The sequence below is a fragment of the Panulirus ornatus genome, chromosome 2 (assembly GCF_036320965.1).
Source record: "Panulirus ornatus isolate Po-2019 chromosome 2, ASM3632096v1, whole genome shotgun sequence".
In the NCBI taxonomy this organism is placed as follows: domain Eukaryota; kingdom Metazoa; phylum Arthropoda; class Malacostraca; order Decapoda; family Palinuridae; genus Panulirus; species Panulirus ornatus.
In genome coordinates this window covers 36,283,296-36,309,114 of record NC_092225.1, presented here as the reverse complement: position 1 = coordinate 36,309,114, position 25,819 = coordinate 36,283,296, and the positions used below count along the sequence as shown (strand labels likewise).

Sequence of the window (25,819 nt, the reverse complement as noted above, 5' to 3'; positions counted from 1 at the left end):
AAGTTTCTTGTTGGAGATTTCCAGCTTGTTTGTTTTACTAGATGTCATGTTCCAGTTTGCCCAGGTTTTGCTTATTTCTAAGACATAAATTTAGTATAATTTTGTAAAAAAAAAAAGAAATTTACTTTGCAACCCCAAGATATCTGGCGATGTAACGGCAGTAAACATAAATAACCTGGTGTTGGAGGGATTGGGTGACTGCTACTGGCGAAGATCGGCTTATCAAGACATTACCATCCCTGTCCAGTTGCAGAGCGCTGTATTTTGAGTGAGTATAATAACAGTAAATAAAGTCTGTACTCGAGTATTTTGTTTCCATTTCTTGAACACTATCATACAATCTCTTGACTTTATGTATGCTGTCTATTTAAGTGGAAAGGTTTATGTGCCATATTATGTCCATATTTGATACTTACTTTTGGAGTTCATCTTGAGAGGATGGACATATTTTTTTGTAGGAATATTATGTATGTTCTCTATAATAGTATTTTTATTTGCAGAGGTCCAGTGGTGGGAGAGACATTGAATGGCTATCCATTGAGTGAATACCTTCATAAGACTGGCCAGGCGAGTGTTTTTGGTAACTACATATTTCAGGTGAGCTATGAAATAAAACAGATTTGGTATGAAATTAACATGAGAAATGGAAAGATTTACTGCCTCATTGAAAAAAGGGGGTAATAATAAATTGAGACTCCTTCATTCCATGTGAACTAGTGCTTCAGGTTATGGACACACGTGTTATGAGATGTTATTTTAATTTATTTTTCCTTTAAGTCAGATGCTTGGAAATGTATGAGGAATTTGTGTTTTGTAGATATCTCCCATGAACAAAAGTTTAATGTCTTATAGAAGTATTGATGGTTGAGTAGAAATAAAGCTGATACTTGGACACTGTCTAAGTTTCAGAAGTTAACACTTTGATATATTAGTTTATCTATGCTTCAGGCTATATTTTATAACATTATTCTCTTCATTGTTAGGGTCAAGTGTTTGTGCAAGGAGACCTTATAATGGGAGAGAGATTCCTAGTTGACAATGTGGAGGTTTTATCACTGCAAGAGAATATAGTTACTCTGGATGGCTACCAAACCATCACTGGACTGATCGTGAGTAATTCATTAGCTTTACCTATCTTGCTTATTAAATGCTTAAAAGTTTGGCATGACATTCAAAGACTGTATCAAGGGAAAAGATTCTTGGTTTTTGTCATACATTTCTAACCAGGGATTCCCTTCAGTGCAGTGATAGGTATGTTTAAAACTGTAGTAGTCCTAATGATGATGGATGAGTGTCTTAGTCCTTGTGAACTTGAGAATGGAAGGTGGATTTGTTGGAATTGAAGGGCATGAGAACACTGTGACGAGGATTGATCTTGTAAGGAATGATAATGTAAGTGTTGTGGTTGTAAAGAGCGGAGTATAAATGAGAGCAAACAAGAGTGTGCTGAAATGGTTAGGATATATGGAGATATGAGGAAAAGATATGCATGAGATATGGAATTTCCAAGCGGGATGGGACACTGAAAAGGTGGAAGTATAAAGTGAGAGTTCAGAGTTACTGGGGCCTAAATGTATTAAGAGGGTCTGAAGTGAGTAAAGGGTAAAGAATTGGAATGGTATAATATACAGGGAGCAACATGTCAGTGGGCTGAATTGTGGTATAAGAGGTGGGGGGAAACCATATTAGGATAATTAGGGCTTGTTTGTAGATGGGAGATGGTTTCTATGCATTGTACATGATGGCTATAGATTGGATGCAAGTAAATGTGGAATCAAACAAACTTAAGATAAAATACCCAAGAAGATCGGAGGGCATTTCTGAACCGAAAATTGACACAGGTACAGACCTGTGGTGCTTGAGGGTTTCGTAAGAGTCAAAAAAAGTTATGAAGATAAAATACCTAAGAAAGTTGGAGCACTTTTCTGAACCTAAAATCGACACAGGTATGGACCTGTGGTGCTTGAGAGCATACGTGAACTCAAACGAAGTTGTTGAGATAACATACCCGAGTAGTTTGCAGCACTTTTCAAAACCTAAAATCGATACAGGTACGGACCTATGGTGCTCGAAGATGTCGTAGGAATAAAATAAAGTTATGAAGTTAAATACCTAAAAAAAGGTTGGAGCGTTTTTCTGAACTTAAATTCGACACAGGTACGGGCCTGTGGTGCTTAAGGGTGTCATAGCAATCAAACAAAGTTATTAAGGTAAAATATCCAAGAAGTTTGGAGAACTTTTCTCAACATAAAATTGACACAGGAACGGACCTTTGGTGCTTTCAAGGTGTTGTAGAAATCAAAGAAAGTTATGAAGATAAAATACTCAAGAAGGTTGGACCGCTTTTCTAAACCTAAAATCGACACAGGTACGGACCTGTGGTGCTCGAGGGTGTCATAGAAATCAAACAAACTTATTTAGGTAAAATATCCAAGAAGTTCGGAGAGCTTTTCTGTACCTAAAATTGACACAGGTACGGACCTTTGGTGCTTGAAGGTGTCGTAGGAATCAAACAAAGTTATTGAGATAGAATACCCAAGAAGTTCGGAGAGCATTTCTCAACCCAAAATTAACACAGGTACGGACCTTTGGTGCTTGAGGGTGTTGTACGAGTCAAAGTTAACATAAAATGCCCAAAAAGGTTGGAGAGCTCATCTGAACCTAAATTTGGCAAAGGTACGAACCTTTGCTGCTTGAGGGTGTCATAGGAATCAAACGAAGTTATGAAGATAAAATACCCAAGAAGGTAGGACTGCTTTTCTAAAGCTAAAATCGACACAGGTACGGACCTGTGGTGATTGAGGGTGTCAAGGAATCAAACAAACGTAAGATAAAATACCCAAGAAGATTGGAGGGCATTTCTGAACCAAAAATTGATACACGTACGGACCTGTGGAGCTTGAGGGTTTCGTAGGAGTCAAAAAAAGTTATGAAGATAAAACACCCAAGAAGGTTGGACTGCTTTTCTGAACCTAAAATTGACACAGGTACGGACCTGTGGTGATTGCATGTGTAGTAGGAGTCAAACGAAGTTGTTGAGATAAAATACCTAAATGGTTCAAGACATTTTCTAAACCTAAAATACACACAGGTACGGACCTGTGGAGCTTGAGCGTGTCGTAAGAGTCCAATAAAGTTATTAAGAATAAATACCCAAGAAGGTTGAAGCGCTTTTCTGAACCTAAAATTGACACAGGTACGGACCTGTGGTGATTCAGGGTGTCGTAGGAATCAATCAAATTCATGAAGATAAAATACCCAGGAAAGTCGGAGAGCTTTTCTCAACCTAAAATTGACACGTACAGACCTGTGTTGTTTGAGGGTGTAAAAGGATTCAAACAACATCATTGACATAGATTCCCTCAGTATCTCGGAGCGCATTTCTGAACTTAAAATTGACACATGTACGATCCTTTGGTGCTTGAGGGTGTCGTAGGAGTCAAACAAACTTATTAAGATAAAATACCCAAGAAGGTTGGAGAGCTCTTCAGAACCTAAATTTGAGACAGGTACGGATCTGTGGTGCTTGAGAGCATACATGGACTTAAACGAAGTTGTTGAAATAACATACCTGAGTGGTTTCCAGCACTTTTCTAAACCTAAAATCGACACAGGTACGGACCTATGGTGCTCAAAGGTGTCGTAGGAATCAATCAAAGTTATGAAGATAAAATACCTAAAAAAGGTTGGAGCATGTTTCTCAACCTAAAATCGACACAGGTACGGACCTGTGGTGCTTAAGGGTGTCATAGGAATCAAAGAAAGTTATTTAGATTAAATATCCAAGAAGGTTGGAGAGCTCTTCTGAACCTAAATTTGACACAGGTACGGACCTTTGGTGCTTGAGGGTGTCATAGGAATCAAACAAAGTTATGAAGATAAAATACCCAAAAAGGTTGGACCGCTTTTTTAAACCTAAAATCGACACAGGTACGGACCTGTGGTGCTTGAGGGTGTCATAGGAATCAAACAAACTTATTTAGATAAAATATCCAAGAAGTTCGGAGCTTCTCTGAACCTATAATTGACACAGGTTGGTGCTTGAAGATGTCGTAGGAATCAAACAAAGTTATTAAAATAGAATACCCAAGAAGTTCGGAGAGCATTTCTCAACACAAACTTAACACAGGTATGGACCTTTGGTGCTTGCGGGTGTTGTAGGAGTCAAACAAAGTTATTAAGATAAAATGCCCAAAGAGGTTGGAGAGCTCTTCTGAACCTAAATTTGGCACAGGTACGGACCTTTGTTGCTTAAGGGTGTCATAGGAATCAAACAAAGTTATGAAGATAAAATACCCAAGAAGGTTGGACCGCTTTTCTAAACCTAAAATACACACAGGTACGGAACTGTGGTGCTTGAGGGTGTCACAGGAATCAATCAAACTTATTAAGATAAAATACCCAAGAAGATTGGAGGGCATTTCTGAACCGAAAATTGACACACTTACGTACCTGTGGTGCTTGAGGGTTTCGAAGGAGTCATAATAAAGTTATGAAGATAAAATACCAAAGAAGGTTGGAGCACTTTTCTGAACCTAAAATTGACACAGGTACGGACCTGTGGTGATTGCATGTGTAGTAGGAGTCGAATGAAGTTGTTGAGATAAATTACTTAAATGGTTCAAGACATTTTCTAAACCTAACATACACACAGGTACGGACCTGTGGAGCTTGAGCGTCTCGTAAGAGTCCAATAAAGTTATTAAGAATAAATACCCAAGAAGGTTGAAGCGCTTTTCTGAACCTAAAATTGACACAGGTACGGACCTGTGGTGATTCAGGGCGTCGTAGGAATCAATCAAAGTCATAAAGATAAAATACCCAGGAAAGTCGGAGAGCTTTTCTCAACCTAAAATTGACACAGGTACGGACCTGTGTTGTTTCAGGGTGTAAAAGGAGTCGAACGACGTCATTGACATAAAGTCCCTCAGTATCTCGGAGTGCATTTCTGAACTTAAAATCGACACATGTATGATCCTGTGGTGCTTGAGGGTGTTGTAGGAGTCAAACAAACTTAAGATAAAATACCCAAGAAGGTTGGAGAGCTCTTCTGAACCTAAATTTGACACAGGTACGGACCTTTGGTGCTTGAGGGTGTCATAGGAATCAAACAAAGTTATGAACATAAAATACCCAAGAAGGTTGGACCGCTTTTCTAAACCTAATATCGACACAGGTACGGACCTGTGGTGCTTGAGGGTGTCACAGGAATCAAACAAACTTATTAAGATAAAATACCCAAGAAGATTGGAGGGCATTTCTGAACCGAAAATTAACACAGGTACGGACCTGTGGGGCTTGAGGGTTTCGTAGGAGTCAAAAAAAAGTTATGAAGATAAAATACCAAAGAATGTTGGAGCACTTTTCTGAACCTAAAATTGACACAGTTACGGACCTGTGGTGATTGCATGTGTAGTAGGAGTCGAATGAAGTTGTTGAGATAAAATACCTATTTGGTTCAAGACATTTTCTAAACCTAAAATACACACAGGTACGGACCTGTGGAGCTTGAGCGTGTCATAAGAGTCCAATAAACTTATTAAGAATAAATACCCAAGAAGGTTGAAGCGCTTTTCTGAACCTAAAATTGACACAGGTACGGACCTGTGGTGATTCAGGGCGTCGTAGGAATCAATCAAAGTCATAAAGATAAAATACCCAGGAAAGTCGGAGAGCTTTTCTCAACCTAAAATTGACACAGGTACGGACCTGTGTTGTTTCAGGGTGTAAAAGGAGTCGAACGACGTCATTGACATAAAGTCCCTCAGTATCTCGGAGTGCATTTCTGAACTTAAAATCGACACATGTACGATCCTGTGGTGCTTGAGGGTGTTGTAGGAGTCAAACAAACTTAAGATAAAATACCCAAGAAGGTTGGAGAGCTCTTCTGAACCTAAATTTGACACAGGTACGGACCTTTGGTGCTTGAGGGTGTCATAGGAATCAAACAGAGTTATGAAGATAAAATACCCAAGAAGGTTGGACTGCTTTTCTAAACCCAATATCGACACAGGTACGGACCTGTGGTGCTTGAGGGTGTCACAGGAATCAAACAAACTTATTAAGATAAAATACCCAAGAAGATCGGAGGGCATTTCTGAACCAAAAATTAACACAGGTACGGACCTGTGGGGCTTGACGGTTTCGTAGGAGTCAAAAAAAGTTATGAAGATAAAATGCCTAAGAAAGTTGGAGCACTTTTCTGAACCTAAAATTGACACAGGTACGGACCTGTGGTGATTGCATGTGTAGTAGTAGTTGAACGAAGGTGTTGAGATAAAATATCGAAATGGTTCAAGACATTTTCTAAACCTAAAATACACACAGGTACGGACCTGTGGAGCTTGAGCGTGTCGTAAGAGTCCAATAAAGTTATTAAGAATAAATACCCAAGAAGGTTGAAGCACTTTTCTGAACCTAAAATTGACACAGGTATGGACCTGTGGTGATTCATGGCGTCGTAAGAATCAATCAAAGTCATGAAGATAAAATACCCAGGAAAGTCGGACAGCTTTTCTGAACCTAAAATTGATACAGGTACGGACCTGTGTTGTTTGAGGGTGTAAAAGGAGTCGAACGACGTCATTGACATAAAGTCCCTCAGTATCTCGGAGCGCATTTCTGAACTTAAAATCGACACATATACGATCCTGTGGTGCTTGAGGGTGTCGTAGGAGTGAAGCAAACTTATTACGATAAAATACCCAAGAAGATCGGAGAGCATTTCTGAACCAAAAATTGACACAGGTACGGACCTGTGGTGCTTGAGGGTTTCATAGGAGTCAAAAAAAGTTATGAAGATGAAATACCTAAGAAAGTTGGAGCACTTTTCTGAACCTAAAATTGACACAGGTACGGACCTGTGGTCCTTAAGGGTGTCATAGCAGTCAAACAAAGTTATGTAGATTAAATATTCAAGAAGGCTGGAGAGCTCTTCTGATCCTAAATTTGACACAGGTACGGCCCTTTGGTGCTTGAGGGTGTCATAGGAATCAAACAAAGTTATGAAGATAAAATACCCAAGAAGGTTGGACCGGTTTTCTAAACCTAAAATCGACACAGGTACGGACCTGTGGTGCTTGAGGGTGTCATAGGAATCAAACAAACTTATTTAGATAAAATATCCAAGAAGTTCGGAGAGCTTCTCTGAACCTAAAATTGACACAGATACGGACCTTTAGTGCTTGAAGATGTCGTAGGAATCAAACAAAGTTAATAAAATACAATACCCAAGAAGTTTGGAGAGCATATCTCAACACAAAATTAACACAGGTACAGACCTTTGGTGCTTGAGGGTGTTGTAGGAGTCAAACAAAGTTATTAAGATAAAATGCCCAAGAAGGTTGGAGAGCTCTTCTGAACCTAAATTTGGCACAGGTACAGACCTTTGTTGCTTGAGGCTGTCATAGGAATCAAACAAAGTTATGAAGATAAAATACCCAAGAAGGTTGGACCGCTTTTCTAAAGCTAAAATCGACACAGATACGGACCTGTGGTGCTTGAGGGTGTCACAGGAATCAATCAAACTTATTAAGATAAAATACCCAAGAAGATTGGAGGGCATTTCTGAACCGAAAATTGACACACGTACGGACCTGTGGTGCTTGAGGGTTTCGAAGGAGTCAAAAAAAAGTTATGAAGATAAAATACCAAAGAAGGTTGGAGCGCTTTTCTGAACCTAAAATTGACACAGGTACGGACCTGTGGTGATTGCATGTGTAGTAGGAGTCGAATGAAGTTGTTGAGATAAAATACCTAAATGGTTCAAGACATTTTCTAAACCTAAAATACACACAGGTACGGACCTGTGGAGCTTCAGCGTGTCGTAAGAGTCCAATAAAGTTATTAAGAATAAATACCCAAGATGGTTGAAGCGCTTTTCTGAACCTAAAATTAACACAGGTACGGACCTGTGGTGATTCAGGGCGTCGTAGGAATCAATCAAAGTCATAAAGATGAAATACCCAGGAAAGTCGGAGAGCTTTTCTCAACCTAAAATTGACACAGGTAAGGACCTGTGTTGTTTGAGGGTGTAAAAGGAGTCGAACGACGTCACTGACATAAAGTCCCTCAGTATCTCGGAGCGCATTTCTGAACTTGAAATCGACACATGTATGATCCTGTGGTGCTTGAGGGTGTCGTAGGAGTCAAACAAACTTAAGATAAAATACCCAAGAAGGTTGGAGAGCTCTTCTGAACCTAAATTTGACACAGGTACGGACCTTTGGTGCTTGATGGTGTCATAGGAATCAAACAAACTTATGAAGATAAAATACCCAAGAAGGTTGGACCGCTTTTCGAAACCCAATATTGACACAGGTACGGACCTGTGGTGCTTGAGGGTGTCACAGGAATCTAACAAACTTATTAAGATAAAATACCCAAGAAGATCGGAGGGCATTTCTGAACCGAAAATTAACACAGGTACGGACCTGTGGTGGTTGAGGGTTTCGTAGGAGTCAAAAAAAGTTATGAAGATAAAATGCCTAAGAAAGTTGGAGCACTTTTCTGAACCTAAAATTGACACAGGTACAGACCTGTGGTGCTTGAGGGTGTCATAGGAATCAAACAAAGTTATGAAGATAAAATACCCAAGAAGGTTGGACCGCTTTTCTAAACCTAAAATCAACACAGGTACAGACCTGTGGTGCTTGAGGGTGTCATAGGAATCAAACAAACTTATTTAGATAAAATATCCAAGAAGTTCAGAGAGCTACTCTGAACCTAAAACTGACACAGGTACGGACCTTTGGTGCTTGAAGGTGTCGTAGGAATCAAACAAATTTATTAAAATAGAATACCCAAGAAGTTCGGAGAGCATTTCTCAACACAAAATTAACACAGGTACGGACCTTTGGTGCTTGAGGGTGTTGTAGGAGTCAAACAAAGTTATTAAGATAAAATGCCCAAGAAGGTTGGAGAGCTCTTCTGAACCTAAATTTGGCACAGGTACGGGCCTTTGTTGCTTGAGGCTGTCATAGGAATCAAACAAAGTTATGAAGATAAAATACCCAAGAAGGTTGGACCGCTTTTCTAAAGGTAAAATCGACACTGTGTTGTTTGAGGGTGTAAAAGGAGACGAACGACGTCATTGACATAGATTCCCTCAGTATCTCGGAGCGCATTTCTGAACTTAAAATCGACACATGTACGATCCTATGCTGCTTGAGGGTGTCATAGGAGTCAAAGAAAGTTATTAAGATAAAATGCCCAAGAAGGTTGGAGAGCTCTTCTGAACCTAAATTTGGCACAGGTACGGGCCTTTGTTGCTTGAGGCTGTCATAGGAATCAATCAAAGTTATGAAGATAAAACACCCAAGAAGGTTGGACCGCTTTTTTAAAGCTAAAATCGACACAGGTACGGACCTGTGGCGCTTGAGGGTGTCACAGGAATCAATCAAACTTATTAAGATAAAATACCCAAGAAGATTGGAGGGCATTTCTGAACCGAAAATTGACACACGTACGGACTGTCCTATGGTGCTTGAGTTTTTCGAAGGAGTCAAAAATAAGTTATGAAGATAAAATACCTAAGAAGGTTGGAGTGCTTTTCTGAACCTAAAATTGACACAGGTACGGACCTGTGGTGATTGCATGTGTAGTAGGAGTCGAATGAAGTTTTTGAGATAAAATACCTAAATGGTTCAAGACATTTTCTAAACCTAAAATACACACAGGTACGGACCTGTGGAACTTGAGCGTGTCGTAAGAGTCCAATAAAGTAATTAAGAATAAATACCCAAGAAGGTTGAAGCGCTTTTCTGAACCTATAATTGACACAGGTACGGACCTGTGGTGATTCAGGGCGTCGTAGGAATCAATCAAAGTCATAAAGATAAAATACCCAGGAAAGTCGGAGAGCTTTTCTCAACCTAAAATTGAGACAGTTACGGACCTGTGTTGTTTGAGGGTGTAAAAGGAGTCGAACGACGTCATTGACATAGTTTCCCTCAGTATTTCGGAGCGCATTTCTGAACTTAAAATCGACACATGTACGATCCTATGCTGCTTGAGGGTGTCATAGGAGTCAAAGAAAGTTATTAAGATAAAATACCCATAAGGTTGGAGAGCTCTTCAGAACCTAAATTTGACACAGGTACGGACCTGTGGTGCATGAGCATACGTGGACTCAAACAAAATTCTTGAGATAACATACCTGAGTAGTTTGCAGCACTTTTCTAAACCTAAAATCGACAATGGTACGGACCTATGGTGCTCAAAGGTGTCGTACGAATCAAACAAAGTTATGAAGATAAAATACCTAAAAAAGGTTGGAGCGTTTTTCTCAACCTAAAATCGACACAGGTACGGACCTGTGGTTCTTAAGGGTGTCATAGGAATCAAACAAAGTTATTTAGATTAAATATCCAAGAAGGTTGGAGAGCTCTTCTGAACCTAAATTTGACACAGGTTGGTGCTTGAGGGTGTCATAGGAATCAAACAAAGTTATGAAGATAAAATACCCAAGAAGGGTAGACCACTTTTCTAAACCTAAAATACACACAGGTACGGACCTGTGGTGCTTGAGGGTGTCACAGGAATCAAACAAACTTATTAAGATAAAATACCCAAGAAGATCGGAGGGCATTCCTCAACCGAAAATTGACACAGGTACGGACTTGTGGTGCTTGAGGGTTTCGTAGGAGTCAAAAAAAAGTTATGAAGATAAAATACCTAAGAAAGTTGGAACACTTTTCTGAACCTAAAATTGACACAGGTATGGACCTCTGGTGCTTAAGGGTGTCATAGGAATCAAAGAAAGTTATTTAGATTAAATATCCAAAAAGGTTGGAGAGCTCTTCTAAACCTAAATTTGGTGCTTGAGGGTGTCATAGGAATAAAACAAAGTTATGAAGATAAAATACCCAAGAAGGTTGGACTGCTTTTCTAAACCTAAAATCGACACAGGTACGGACCTTTGGTGCTTGAGGGTGTCATAGGAATCAAACAAAGTTATGAAGATAAAATACCCAAGAAGGGTAGACCGCTTTTCTAAACCTAAAATACACACAGGTACGGACCTGTGGTGCTTGAGGGTGTTACAGGAATCAAACTTATTAAGATAAAATACCCAAGAAGATCAGAGGGCATTTCTGAACCGAAAATTGACACAGGTACGGACCTGTGGTGCTTGAGGGTTTCGTAGGAGTCAAAAAAAGTTATGAAGATAAAATACCTGAGAAAGTTGGAGCACTTTTCTGAACCTAAAATTGACACAGGTACGGACCTGTGGTGCTTAAGGGTGTCATAGGAATCAAAGAAAGTTATTTAGATTAAATATCCAAAAAGGTTGGAGAGCTCTTCTAAACCTAAATTTGACACAGGTATGGACCTTTGGTGCTTGAGGGTGTCATACGAATCAAACAAAGTTATGAAGATAAAATACCCAAGAAGGTTGGACCGCTTTTCTAAACCTAAAATCGACACAGGTACAGGCCTGTGGTGCTTGAGGGTGTCATAGGAATCAAACAAACTTATTTAGATGAAATATCCAAGAAGTTCGGAGCTTCTCTGAACCTAAAATTGACTTAGGTACGGACCTTTGGTGCTTGAAGGTGTCGTAGGAATCAAGCAAAGTTATTAAAATAGAATACCCAAGAAGTTCGGAGAGTATTTCTCAACACAAAATTAACACAGGTACGGACCTTTGGTGCTTGAGGGTGTTGTAGGAGTCAAAGTTATGAAGATAAAATGCCCAAGAAGGTTGGAGAGCTCTTCTGAACCTAAATTTGGCACAGGTACGGACTTTTGTTTCTTGAGGGTGTCATAGGAATCAAACAAAGTTATGAAGACAAAATACCCAAGAAGGTTGGACCGCTTTTCTGAAGCTAAAATCGACACAGGTACGGACCGTTGGTCCTTGAGGGTGTCACAGGAATCAATCAAACTTATTAAGATAAAATACCCAAGAAGATTGGAGGGCATTTCTGAACCGAAAATTGACACACGTACGGACCGTCCTATGGTGCTTGAGGGTTTCGAAGGAGTCAAAAAAAAGTTATGAAGATAAAATACCTAAGAAGGTTGGAGCGCTTTTCTGAACCTAAAATTGACACAGATACGGACCTGTGGTGATTGCATGTGTAGTAGGAGTCGAATGAAGTTTTTGAGATAAAATACCTAAATGGTTCAAGACATTTTCTAAACCTAAAATACACACAGGTACAGACCTGTGGAGCTTGAGCGTGTCGTAAGAGTCCAATAAAGTTATGAAGAATAAATACCCAAGAAGGTTGAAGCGCTTTTCTGAACCTATAATTGACACAGGTACGAAGCGCTTTTCTGAACCTATAATTGACACAGGTACGGACCTGTGGTGATTCAGGGCGTCGTAGGAATTAATCAAAGTCATAAAGATAAAATACCCAGGAAAGTCGGAGCTTTTCTCAACCTAAAATTGAGACAGGTACGGACCTGTGTTGTTTGAGGGTGTAAAAGGAGTCGAACGACGTCATTGACATAGATTCCCTCAGTATCTCGGAGCGCATTTCTGAAACCTGTGGTGCTTGAGGGTTTTGTAGGAGTCAAGAAAAAGTTATGAAGATAAAATACCTAGGAAGGTTGGAGAGCTCTTCTGAACCTAAATTTGACACAGGTACAGACCTGTGGTGCTTGAGAGCATATGTGGACTCAAACGAAGTTGTTGAGATAACATACCTTAGTAGTTTGCAGCACTTTTCTGAACCTAAAATCGACACAGGTATGGACGGACCTGTTGTGCTTGAGGGCATACTGGGACTCATATGAAGTTGTTGAGATAAACTACCCGAGTGGGTCGAGGCACTTTTCTGAATCTAAAATAGACACAGGTACGGACTTTTGGTGCTTGAGGATGTCGTAGGAGTCAAACAAAGCTACTAAGATAAAATACCCAAGAAGGTCGGAGAGCTTTTCTGAACCCATAACTGACACAGGTACAGACCTGTGGTGCTTGAGAGTATACTGGGACTCAAATGAAGTTATGAAGATAAAATACCCAAGAAGGTTGGACTGCTTTTCTAAACCTAAAATCGACACAGGTACGGACCTGTGGTGCTTGAGGATGTCACGGGAATCAAACAAACTTATTAAGATAAAATACCCAAGAAGATTGGAGAGCATTTCTGAACTGAAAATTGACACAGGTACGGACCTGTGGTGCTTGAGGGTTTCGTAGGAGTCAAGAAAAAGTTATGAAGATAAAATACCTAGGAAGGTTGGAGAGCTCTTCTGAACCTAAATTTGACACAGGTACAGACCTGTGGTGCTTGAGAGCATACGTGGACTCAAACGAAGTTGTTGAGATAACATACCTTAGTAGTTTGCAGCACTTTTCTGAACCTAAAATCGACACAGGTATGGACGGACCTGTTGTGCTTGAGGGCATACTGGGACTCATATGAAGTTGTTGAGATAAACTACCCGAGTGGGTCGAGGCACTTTTCTGAACCTAAAATAGACACAGGTACGGACTTTTGGTGCTTGAGGATGTCGTAGGAGTCAAACAAAGCTATTAAGATAAAATACCCAAGAAGGTCAGAGAGCTTTCCTGAACCCATAACTGACACAGGTACAGACCTGTGGTGCTTGAGAGTATACTGGGACTCAAATGAAGTCATTGAGATAACATACCTGACTAGTTTGGAGCACTTTTCTGAACCTGAAATTAACACAGGTACGGACTGTGGTATTTGTGGGTGTAATAGGAGTCGAACGAAGTTGTTGAGATAAAGCAGTAGGAAGGAATATTTAGGCAGGAACATTAGGTAGAAGCAGACAGTATGAACATTAGGTAAGAGCCTCTGCAAACATTGCACTAGAGTTGCCCTCTGCCAGTGGCCTATTGGGGGTGAGGCACTAAGGGGTAAGTGCTGGAATTCACTAGTTATGTAAACTCTATTGCTGTGTCCACCTCTTTAAAGGAGTTCCAGTTGGAACAGGTGTCAGAGACAGAGAAAGGCAGATAGAAGTGAAGATGAGGAATTTCAGTGAAAATCTTTTTGTGTATAAAGGGCTCATTGAATACAATTAAAAATAAATACTTACTTAACTAAGATACTCATTGAATACAATTAAAAATAAATACTTACTTAAATAAGATATTTTCTTATGTGAAGATTCCACACTCATTTCTAGTTCTTGTTTATCATTCTCCAAGCTGTTAATTTGCTGATGTAGCTACTTTGCTTCCCATGTCTTGGCATTGGGTAGCTTTTGCAAGCAGAAAGAGGGACTCTAAGAATGGTAAAAATAAATTTCAACATTGCATATATGTAGGTCAATATCTCTTGCATAACTATTACCTATAATGCAGATTTGCTAAATCGCTATCCAATAATACACCACAAAAAATATGATGCATTACAGGTCAATAACAAGTTAATTCACAAGACATAGATATTCGTTGTGCAGTCATAAAGTACAAATACAGAAGCTATATATGATATTCTAAGATAACATCTGGTACTACAGAAATCAATTTAGTAATTTTCCCTTTGTCATGCTTATTACCTGTTTCCACCCTTAGAATGATAGCAAGAGGAACAAAAAATAAACAAAGAAAAATCCTCACTTAGTGCCTTCCTGTTTCTACATCAGGAAAGCAATGATATAGGGATGGAGATTTCCAGCCCCTCTCCCACCAGTTTAGTTGCTTTTTATGACATACTGGGGATATGCAGGTAATATGCTTTCTATCTATCCCCATGGTAATTCAAAGCTAACTTTGTACAGAAAGTACAGAAAAGGGTGAATGTGATAGAAATGAAATGCTTGAAGATAATATGAGATGCAAGGAGTGCTGAGCAAGTAAGAAATGATTGGGTTAAAGACAGGTGTAGTAATAAGAAGAGTATGGTTGACAAAACTGAAGGGGGTGTACTGAAATCGTTTGGACATACAGAAAGGATGAGAGAAGAGAGGTTGTTGAAGAGTGTATATGTGTTACAAGTGAGGAGAACAAAGAAAAGAGGGAGACTAAATTGGAGATAAAAGTCTTGAGTGCGCAGGGCCTGAACATGCTGGGGGTCTGTAAAGTGGGCATGGGAGAGTGAAGTGGAGTGATGTGACATAAAGTGGGTGATATGCTGTCAGTGGACAGAACCAGGGTGTATGAAAAAGCTGGTGTAAACAACAGAAAAGTTTGTGAGGCCAAGTTGTGGACAGAGGGCTGTGGTTTCAGTTCATTATACATGACAGCTAAAGACTGCTGAATACCTGGTGAAGTCTTTGGGGGTCTTCATCCCCACAGCCTGGGCTGGGCCCAGGCTACTGGAATAGGTAGTTCATCATCCAAGCTGTTGAAGTTGCAGCCCTCAGGCCTAAATAGCCCCTCAGCCTGGCTGGTCTAGTATGCTTTGTAGCTACATTTCCAATGCACTCTTGAACTTATCTACCGTTCATCCCATGCTGTTTCTGATGGTAGCTGGCAAGGTGCTGAAGGGTCTTGGGCCCCAGTGTTCTCTCTTTTTGTGCATATCACACCTTTGGATTTCAAGAGTAATATTTTACAATGTCTTCCATGCCTGTCAGGCTAGTAGAATCATATTCCCAAATGTAAGTTGGGAACTAAACCCTCTAGGGTTTTCCAGGTAAAGATGATTTACCTCTCCCAGCTACACTCCAGGAATTGTAGCTTCAGAGAATTCAGTATGTATTTTAGTTCCTTTACCACAATAATATCAACTGTGAAAGATCTCTGAACAATTTTTCAATCCGTAATTTTGCTCGTCTTGTAGGGTGATATTAGAACACAACAGTATTCAATTTGTCATAGTGCCTTCAATAATACAATCATTGGCTTTTCTTCCCTTGTCTTGATGGTCCACAGGATGCAACCTGCCATCCTCCTGTGTCAAGCAACCATTGTTTTAATGTGTTTGCTGAAAATTATGTCACTAGACTTTATGACTTCAAGGTCTCTCTCATTATTCAAATGGTCTAAGATAACCTCTGAGTCATTCTGTCTTCGCATTTTCTGATTTCTTCATTTTTTCCATACTGGAGGGAGGTGAAACTTGTTTCCACTGAAAAGCTTGTTGTTCTCAGTTTCCCAGTAAAAGACTTTGTTTATGTCTCTTTGTAGTTGTTTGGTATCTTCTATTGATGTGATTTTCATACTTTTTTTTTTTTTTTTTGCCGCTGTCTCCCGCGTTTGCGAGGTAGCACAAGGAAACAGACGAAAGAAATGGCCCAACCCACCCCCATACACATGTATATACATACGTCCACACACGCAAAATATACATACCTACACAGCTTTCCATGGTTTACCCCAGACGCTTCACATGCCCCGATTCAATCCACTGACAGCACGTCAACCCCGGTATACCACATCACTCCAATTCACTCTATTCCTTGCCCTCCTTTCACCCTCCTGCATGTTCAGGCCCCGATCACACAAAATCTTTTTCACTCCATCTTTCCACCTCCAATTTGGTCTCCCTCTTCTCCTCGTTCCCTCCACCTCCGACACATATATCCTCTTGGTCAATCTTTCCTCACTCATTCTCTCCATGTGCCCAAACCATTTCAAAACACCCTCTTCTGCTCTCTCAACCACGCTCTTTTTATTTCCACACATCTCTCTTACCCTTACGTTACTTACTCGATCAAACCACCTCACACCACACATTGTCCTCAGACATCTCATTTCCAGCACATCCATCCTCCTGCGCACAACTCTATCCATAGCCCACGCCTCGCAACCATACAACATTGTTGGAACCACTATTCCTTCAAACATACCCATTTTTGCTTTCCGAGATAATGTTCTCGACTTCCACACATTCTTCAAGGCTCCTAGGATTTTCGCCCCCTCCCCCACCCTATGATCCACTTCCGCTTCCATGGTTCCATCCGCTGCCAGATCCACTCCCAGATATCTAAAACACTTCACTTCCTCCAATTTTTCTCCATTCAAACTCACCTCCCAATTGACTTGACCCTCAACCCTACTGTACCTAATAACCTTGCTCTTATTCACATTTACTCTTAACTTTCTTCTTTCACACACTTTACCAAACTCAGTCACCAGCTTCTGCAGTTTCTCACATGAATCAGCCACCAGCGCTGTATCATCAGCGAACAACAACTGACTCACTTCCCAAGCTCTCTCATCCCCAACAGACTTCATACTTGCCCCTCTTTCCAAAACTCTTGCATTCACCTCCCTAACAACCCCATACATAAACAAATTAAACAACCATGGAGACATCACACACCCCTGCCGCAAATCTACATTCACTGAGAACCAATCACTTTCCTCTCTTCCTACACGTACACATGCCTTACATCCTCGATAAAAACTTTTCACTGCTTCTAACAACTTGCCTCCCACACCATATATTCTTAACACCTTCCACAGAGCATCTAAATCAACTCTATCATATGCCTTCTCCAGATCCATAAATGCTACATACAAATCCATTTGCTTTTCTAAGTATTTCTCACATACATTCTTCAAAGCAAACACCTGATCCACACATCCTCTACCACTTCTGAAACCACACTGCTCTTCCCCAATCTGATGCTCTGTACATGCCTTCACCCTCTCAATCAATACCCTCCCATATAATTTACCAGGAATACTCAACAAACTTATACCTCTGTAATTTTCATACTTATTCTTGTATTAACAAACTGAAGACGGACTACCTGCTTTCATTGCACCTCTTACAATCACTTAATGCCATTATGAATTGTGAGGATTGCAAAATCATTCAATAAAGTCACAATTTTGAAATGACAGAAACACACTGTATACAAACTGACTGCACAATGGCTTGAGGCAGGCTCAGACCAAAAACAAAGCAAGTCTACCCCATGCTACTAAAAAAAAGTGCGTTATGAAATGTGCATAGGTGTGGCATTTGAGTTTTTTAATTTTTTAAATCATTATCAATGTACTGTATTATTATTTGTCTGTTAAATCTAAAATCCATTATAATGGGGTCCATTAAATTGAGGACTTACTGTACAAACATATTTATATCTGATACAGAAAGGAATTCTTATTAGTCCTAGGATTATCATCTATTGTTAGAGCCAAGGTATCAAATAAATCATAACCACATAGCAAAGGCATTGATTGTTACTTTTTCTTTACTAGGACTATAAATTTCATATAAAATTTCTTTGGATATAGACAGAACTCCCAACCATGTAAAAAAAAAAAATCAAAAAAATATAAAATAAAAGGAGGAAAAAAAATATTTAGAAAAACGAAACTTACAACCATGTGCGATACAGGCTGCACTTTCAATACAGGAAATTGTGATGTCCAGTGTTCAAACAGTTATCTCCATTCATTTAACTACATGTTGATAGTCCACAATTGTTCATTTCAAAATTAACAAAGTATCTAGCTAAAAGAGTTTCATTTTTGGTCCTTGAACTAAGTCAACAGAGGTTCTAATGTCTGTTTGTCTACACATATTCAGTCCTGGCTAGAGAGCTTTCTTATCTACTTCTATACATGATAATTTTGCAAGAAATTTTAAAGCCCCAGGAGGGCTTGACCTAGGAGTAAGACTAGCCTGCTTAAACAAGCTAAAGATACGATTGGACAGTGGGGTCGACCATGCAATAATTTGTGTGGTCATTTCCACAAAATGGTCAGAAATTGACCAATGTTTGACTTATTTTGTACACTGCATTAGTATTTGCACGTGCAATGAGAATATTATTTTTTTTTTTATTATACTTTGTCGCTGTCTCCCGCGTTTGCGAGGTAGCGCAAGGAAACAGACGAAAGAAATGGCCCAACCCCCCCCCCCATACACATGTATATACATACGTCCACACACGCAAATATACATACCTACACAGCTTTCCATGGTTTACCCCAGACGCTTCACATGCCCTGCTTCAATCCACTGACAGCACGTCAACCCCGGTATACCACATCGCTCCAATTCACTCTATTCCTTGCCCTCCTTTCACCCTCCTGCATGTTCAGGCCCCGATCACACAAAATCTTTTTCACTCCATCTTTCCACCTCCAATTTGGTCTCCCTCTTCTCCTTGTTCCCTCCACCTCCGACACATATATCCTCTTGGTCAATCTTTCCTCACTCATTCTCTCCATGTGCCCAAACCATTTCAAAACACCCTCTTCTGCTCTCTCAACCACGCTCTTTTTATTTCCACACATCTCTCTTACCCTTACGTTACTCACTCGATCAAACCACCTCACACCACACATTGTCCTCAAACATCTCATTTCCAGCACATCCATCCTCCTGCGCACAACTCTATCCATAGCCCACGCCTCGCAACCATACAACATTGTTGGAACCACTATTCCTTCAAACATACCCATTTTTGCTTTCCGAGATAATGTTCTCGACTTCCACACATTCTTCAAGGCCCCCAGGATTTTCGCCCCCTTCCCCACCCTATGATCCACTTCCGCTTCCATGGTTCCATCCGCTGCCAGATCCACTCCCAGATATCTAAAACACTTCACTTCCTCCAGTTTTTCTCCATTCAAACTCACCTCCCAATTGACTTGACCCTCAACCCTACTGTACCTAATAACCTTGCTCTTATTCACATTTACTCTTAACTTTCTTCTTCCACACACTTTTCAAAACTCAGTCACCAGCTTCTGCAGTTTCTCACATGAATCAGCCACTAGCGCTGTATCATCAGCGAACAACAACTGACTCACTTCCCAATATACACTACATATTGAACAGTGCACTCCTATGAACTTCCTATACATTCCATATACAATACATGTACAATACATGAACAAATGACCAGAATAAAAAAAAAAAAATCATTTTACTTAGAAAAATCATACTTATTTATCTAAAAGTAATAAACATGGCAAAAATGTATTGGTTGGCAGCTCTATATTAATGTAAACCTACCTTTACTAGCATTGACTGATCCATAAAAGGAGAGATAACAAATCTGCTTCTAAGCTTTGTATCTGTTAATATTGTGATGTACAATAGAAGCACAGTCAACTTTGTCAGTTCCACTTGGCTGCCTGACACAACTCACCAGATTTGGTCCAGCAAAGTGCTCTGTGAAGAAAAATGATCACATCTTAAAACATACTTGCATATGCATAAAAAGTTCAAGTACAAAAACATATGTTTATGTTGTAAACACACCTGAACAGCATGCCTTTTTGCATGAGTAATACAAAGCTGTAATGTGATGGTTCTTTAAGGTATGAGTATCATTCTGAAGTTTCCTTCTTGACTTCTTAAGTTTCAATAACTTCTTGTGCCATGTATCCACATGGATAACTTCTTGCCTCACTTGAGAGTATTCTTAGTATGATACTTACATGAAATGTCCTTTACTTTAGCCAATTATATCTCTTTAGTACATCTGCTACTCCTCATTCCTCACTTTTTCTTTCAAAACCTACCAGCCCTTTTCAAAAATCCAGTTTCATTTGGTGGGGAGTAAGTGGAGGAAACCTTCCAAGTTCAACAAAAGAAACTAGAGGCTCATAAGCCTTTATTACTCACCTGGCTTTAAATTGCTAGAAACAGCAATAGTGATACCCCTTCCTTGGCTCTTGTCTCACACTGACACTCGACCTTACCCATAAGACATTCCAAAACTATTCATCCACCTTGCCCTTGAGCTAGAATATCCAGGTTCTTTTCCTCAAATATACTACCTGTCACTTGTTTCTTATCTTGGTTACATCCACAAACATTCAGACACCACAGCCTAAGCCTTTGAGGAGGGTGAGCTCTCCTTACTTAGCTCCTGTTCCATCTTTTAGAAAATGGAATACGAAAAGGAAAAGGTTTCTAACCCCCAAATACAAAAAGGAAAAGGTTTCTAACCACCACTCCTACCAATCTTAGAGATCTCCAGCATCATGCAGGAATGCATGAGGATAATTGTTGCTCTCCTAAGAGATAGAGGAGAAATAAATTATATAATTAATATTAATTTCTTTTGTCTTACATATTTAAACAAGATTCTTATATGTATGTACATGAACAAATGACCAGAATAAAAAAAAAAATCATTTTACTTAGAAAAATCATACTTATTTATCTAAAAGTAATAAACATGGCAAAAATGTATTGGTTGGCAGCTCTATATTAATGTAAACCTACCTTTACTAGCATTGACTGATCCATAAAAGGAGAGATAACAAATCTGCTTCTAAGCTTTGTATCTGTTAATATTGTGATGTACAATAGAAGCACAGTCAACTTTGTCAGTTCCACTTGGCTGCCTGACACAACTCACCAGATTTGGTCCAGCAAAGTGCTCTGTGAAGAAAAATGATCACATCTTAAAACATACTTGCATATGCATAAAAAGTTCAAGTACAAAACATATGTTTATGTTGTAAACACACCTGAACAGCATGCCTTTTTGCATGAGTAATACAAAGCTGTAATGTGATGGTTCTTTAAGGTATGAGTATCATTCTGAAGTTTCCTTCTTGACTTCTTAAGTTTCAATAACTTCTTGTGCCATGTATCCACATGGATAACTTCTTGCCTCACTTGAGTATTCTTAGTATGATACTTACATGAAATGTCCTTTACTTTAGCCAATTATATCTCTTTAGTACATCTGCTACTCCTCATTCCTCACTTTTTCTTTCAAAACCTACCAGCCCTTTTCAAAAATCCAGTTTCATTTGGTGGGGAGTAAGTGGAGGAAACCTTCCAAGTTCAACAAAAGAAACTAGAGGCTCATAAGCCTTTATTACTCACCTGGCTTTAAATTGCTAGAAACAGCAATAGTGATACCCCTTCCTTGGCTCTTGTCTCACACTGACACTCGACCTTACCCATAAGACATTCCAAAACTATTCATCCACCTTGCCCTTGAGCTAGAATATCCAGGTTCTTTTCCTCAAATATACTACCTGTCACTTGTTTCTTATCTTGGTTACATCCACAAACATTCAGACACCACAGCCTAAGCCTTTGAGGAGGGTGAGCTCTCCTTACTTAGCTCCTGTTCCATCTTTTAGAAAATGGAATACGAAAAGGAAAAGGTTTCTAACCCCCAAATACAAAAAGGAAAAGGTTTCTAACCACCACTCCTACCAATCTTAGAGACCTCCAGCATCATGCAGGAATGCATGAGGATAATTGTTGCTCTCCTAAGAGATAGAGGAGAAATAAATTATATAATTAATATTAATTTCTTTTGTCTTACATATTTAAACAAGATTCTTATATGTATGTACATGAACAAATGACCAGAATAAAAAAAAAAATCATTTTACTTAGAAAAATCATACTTATTTATCTAAAAGTAATAAACATGGCAAAAATGTATTGGTTGGCAGCTCTATATTAATGTAAACCTACCTTTACTAGCATTGACTGATCCATAAAAGGAGAGATAACAAATCTGCTTCTAAGCTTTGTATCTGTTAATATTGTGATGTACAATAGAAGCACAGTCAACTTTGTCAGTTCCACTTGGCTGCCTGACACAACTCACCAGATTTGGTCCAGCAAAGTGCTCTGTGAAGAAAAATGATCACATCTTAAAACATACTTGCATATGCATAAAAAGTTCAAGTACAAAAACATATGTTTATGTTGTAAACACACCTGAACAGCATGCCTTTTTGCATGAGTAATACAAAGCTGTAATGTGATGGTTCTTTAAGGTATGAGTATCATTCTGAAGTTTCCTTCTTGACTTCTTAAGTTTCAATAACTTCTTGTGCCATGTATCCACATGGATAACTTCTTGCCTCACTTGAGAGTATTCTTAGTATGATACTTACATGAAATGTCCTTTACTTTAGCCAATTATATCTCTTTAGTACATCTGCTACTCCTCATTCCTCACTTTTTCTTTCAAAACCTACCAGCCCTTTTCAAAAATCCAGTTTCATTTGGTGGGGAGTAAGTGGAGGAAACCTTCCAAGTTCAACAAAAGAAACTAGAGGCTCATAAGCCTTTATTACTCACCTGGCTTTAAATTGCTAGAAACAGCAATAGTGATACCCCTTCCTTGGCTCTTGTCTCACACTGACACTCGACCTTACCCATAAGACATTCCAAAACTATTCATCCACCTTGCCCTTGAGCTAGAATATCCAGGTTCTTTTCCTCAAATATACTACCTGTCACTTGTTTCTTATCTTGGTTACATCCACAAACATTCAGACACCACAGCCTAAGCCTTTGAGGAGGGTGAGCTCTCCTTACTTAGCTCCTGTTCCATCTTTTAGAAAATGGAATACGAAAAGGAAAAGGTTTCTAACCCCCAAATACAAAAAGGAAAAGGTTTCTAACCACCACTCCTACCAATCTTAGAGATCTCCAGCATCATGCAGGAATGCATGAGGATAATTGTTGCTCTCCTAAGAGATAGAGGAGAAATAAATTATATAATTAATATTAATTTCTTTTGTCTTACATATTTAAACAAGATTCTTATATGTATGTACATGAACAAATGACCAGAATAAAAAAAAAAATCATTTTACTTAGAAAAATCATACTTATTTATCTAAAAGTAATAAACATGGCAAAAATGTATTGGTTGGCAGCTCTATATTAATGTAAACCTACCTTTACTAGCATTGACTGATCCATAAAAGGAGAGATAACAAATCTGCTTCTAAGCTTTGTATCTGTTAATATTGTGATGTACAATAGAAGCACAGTCAACTTTGTCAGTTCCACTTGGCTGCCTGACACAACTCACCAGATTTGGTCCAGCAAAGTGCTCTGTGAAGAAAAATGATCACATCTTAAAACATACTTGCATATGCATAAAAAGTTCAAGTACAAAACATATGTTTATGTTGTAAACACACCTGAACAGCATGCCTTTTTGCATGAGTAATACAAAGCTGTAATGTGATGGTTCTTTAAGGTATGAGTATCATTCTGAAGTTTCCTTCTTGACTTCTTAAGTTTCAATAACTTCTTGTGCCATGTATCCACATGGATAACTTCTTGCCTCACTTGAGTATTCTTAGTATGATACTTACATGAAATGTCCTTTACTTTAGCCAATTATATCTCTTTAGTACATCTGCTACTCCTCATTCCTCACTTTTTCTTTCAAAACCTACCAGCCCTTTTCAAAAATCCAGTTTCATTTGGTGGGGAGTAAGTGGAGGAAACCTTCCAAGTTCAACAAAAGAAACTAGAGGCTCATAAGCCTTTATTACTCACCTGGCTTTAAATTGCTAGAAACAGCAATAGTGATACCCCTTCCTTGGCTCTTGTCTCACACTGACACTCGACCTTACCCATAAGACATTCCAAAACTATTCATCCACCTTGCCCTTGAGCTAGAATATCCAGGTTCTTTTCCTCAAATATACTACCTGTCACTTGTTTCTTATCTTGGTTACATCCACAAACATTCAGACACCACAGCCTAAGCCTTTGAGGAGGGTGAGCTCTCCTTACTTAGCTCCTGTTCCATCTTTTAGAAAATGGAATACGAAAAGGAAAAGGTTTCTAACCCCCAAATACAAAAAGGAAAAGGTTTCTAACCACCACTCCTACCAATCTTAGAGACCTCCAGCATCATGCAGGAATGCATGAGGATAATTGTTGCTCTCCTAAGAGATAGAGGAGAAATAAATTATATAATTAATATTAATTTCTTTTGTCTTACATATTTAAACAAGATTCTTATATGTATGTACATGAACAAATGACCAGAATAAAAAAAAAAATCATTTTACTTAGAAAAATCATACTTATTTATCTAAAAGTAATAAACATGGCAAAAATGTATTGGTTGGCAGCTCTATATTAATGTAAACCTACCTTTACTAGCATTGACTGATCCATAAAAGGAGAGATAACAAATCTGCTTCTAAGCTTTGTATCTGTTAATATTGTGATGTACAATAGAAGCACAGTCAACTTTGTCAGTTCCACTTGGCTGCCTGACACAACTCACCAGATTTGGTCCAGCAAAGTGCTCTGTGAAGAAAAATGATCACATCTTAAAACATAATTGCATATGCATAAAAAGTTCAAGTACAAAAACATATGTTTATGTTGTAAACACACCTGAACAGCATGCCTTTTTGCATGAGTAATACAAAGCTGTAATGTGATGGTTCTTTAAGGTATGAGTATCATTCTGAAGTTTCCTTCTTGACTTCTTAAGTTTCAATAACTTCTTGTGCCATGTGTCCACATGGATAACTTCTTGCCTCACTTGAGAGTATTCTTAGTATGATACTTACATGAAATGTCCTTTACTTTAGCCAATTATATCTCCTTAGTACATCTGCTACTCCTCATTCCTCACTTTTTCTTTCAAAACCTACCAGCCCTTTTCAAAAATCCAGTTTCATTTGGTGGGGAGTAAGTGGAGGAAACCTTCCAAGTTCAACAAAAGAAACTAGAGGCTCATAAGCCTTTATTACTCACCTGGCTTTAAATTGCTAGAAACAGCAATAGTGATACCCCTTCCTTGGCTCTTGTCTCACACTGACACTCGACCTTACCCATAAGACATTCCAAAACTATTCATCCACCTTGCCCTTGAGCTAGAATATCCAGGTTCTTTTCCTCAAATATACTACCTGTCACTTGTTTCTTATCTTGGTTACATCCACAAACATTCAGACACCACAGCCTAAGCCTTTGAGGAGGGTGAGCTCTCCTTACTTAGCTCCTGTTCCATCTTTTAGAAAATGGAATACGAAAAGGAAAAGGTTTCTAACCCCCAAATACAAAAAGGAAAAGGTTTCTAACCACCACTCCTACCAATCTTAGAGACCTCCAGCATCATGCAGGAATGCATGAGGATAATTGTTGCTCTCCTAAGAGATAGAGGAGAAATAAATTATATAATTAATATTAATTTCTTTTGTCTTACATATTTAAACAAGATTCTT

General features: G+C 39.0%; 2 protein-coding genes across 15 annotated transcripts in view; one reads left to right on the top strand and one right to left on the bottom strand.

Annotated features, from left to right (window-relative positions):
* LOC139756153 (uncharacterized) overlaps positions 1-25,819 on the top strand; it is a 106,212-nt gene that overhangs the window by 21,380 nt on the left and 59,013 nt on the right. For 6 of the 7 annotated variants that reach the window (XR_011714283.1, XR_011714288.1, XR_011714282.1 and 3 more), the window contains 3 exons: positions 140-268; positions 501-597; positions 984-1,109. Coding sequence is in view for 2 of the 7 variants with exons in the window: in XM_071675329.1 (XP_071531430.1) it covers positions 140-174 (35 nt within the window). In the remaining 5 variants the exon portion in view is untranslated. The remainder of the gene's footprint in view (positions 1-139; positions 269-500; positions 598-983; positions 1,110-25,819) is intronic. The other variant, XM_071675336.1, reaches the window with a different exon arrangement.
* The window catches only part of LOC139756173 (uncharacterized), a 49,658-nt gene continuing 43,283 nt past the window's right edge, over positions 19,445-25,819 (bottom strand). For 2 of the 8 annotated variants that reach the window (XR_011714292.1, XR_011714298.1), the window contains exons 3-7: positions 24,735-24,893; positions 23,517-23,675; positions 22,296-22,454; positions 21,078-21,236; positions 19,505-20,015 (exon numbers count right to left, since the gene is read on the bottom strand). Coding sequence is in view for 2 of the 8 variants with exons in the window: in XM_071675365.1 (XP_071531466.1) it covers positions 23,566-23,675; positions 24,871-24,893 (133 nt within the window). In the remaining 6 variants the exon portion in view is untranslated. Of the gene's footprint in view, positions 20,016-21,077; positions 21,237-22,295; positions 22,455-23,516; positions 23,676-24,734; positions 24,894-25,819 lie in introns of all 8 variants that reach the window. The other 6 variants (XR_011714300.1, XM_071675365.1, XM_071675366.1 and 3 more) reach the window with 6 other exon arrangements.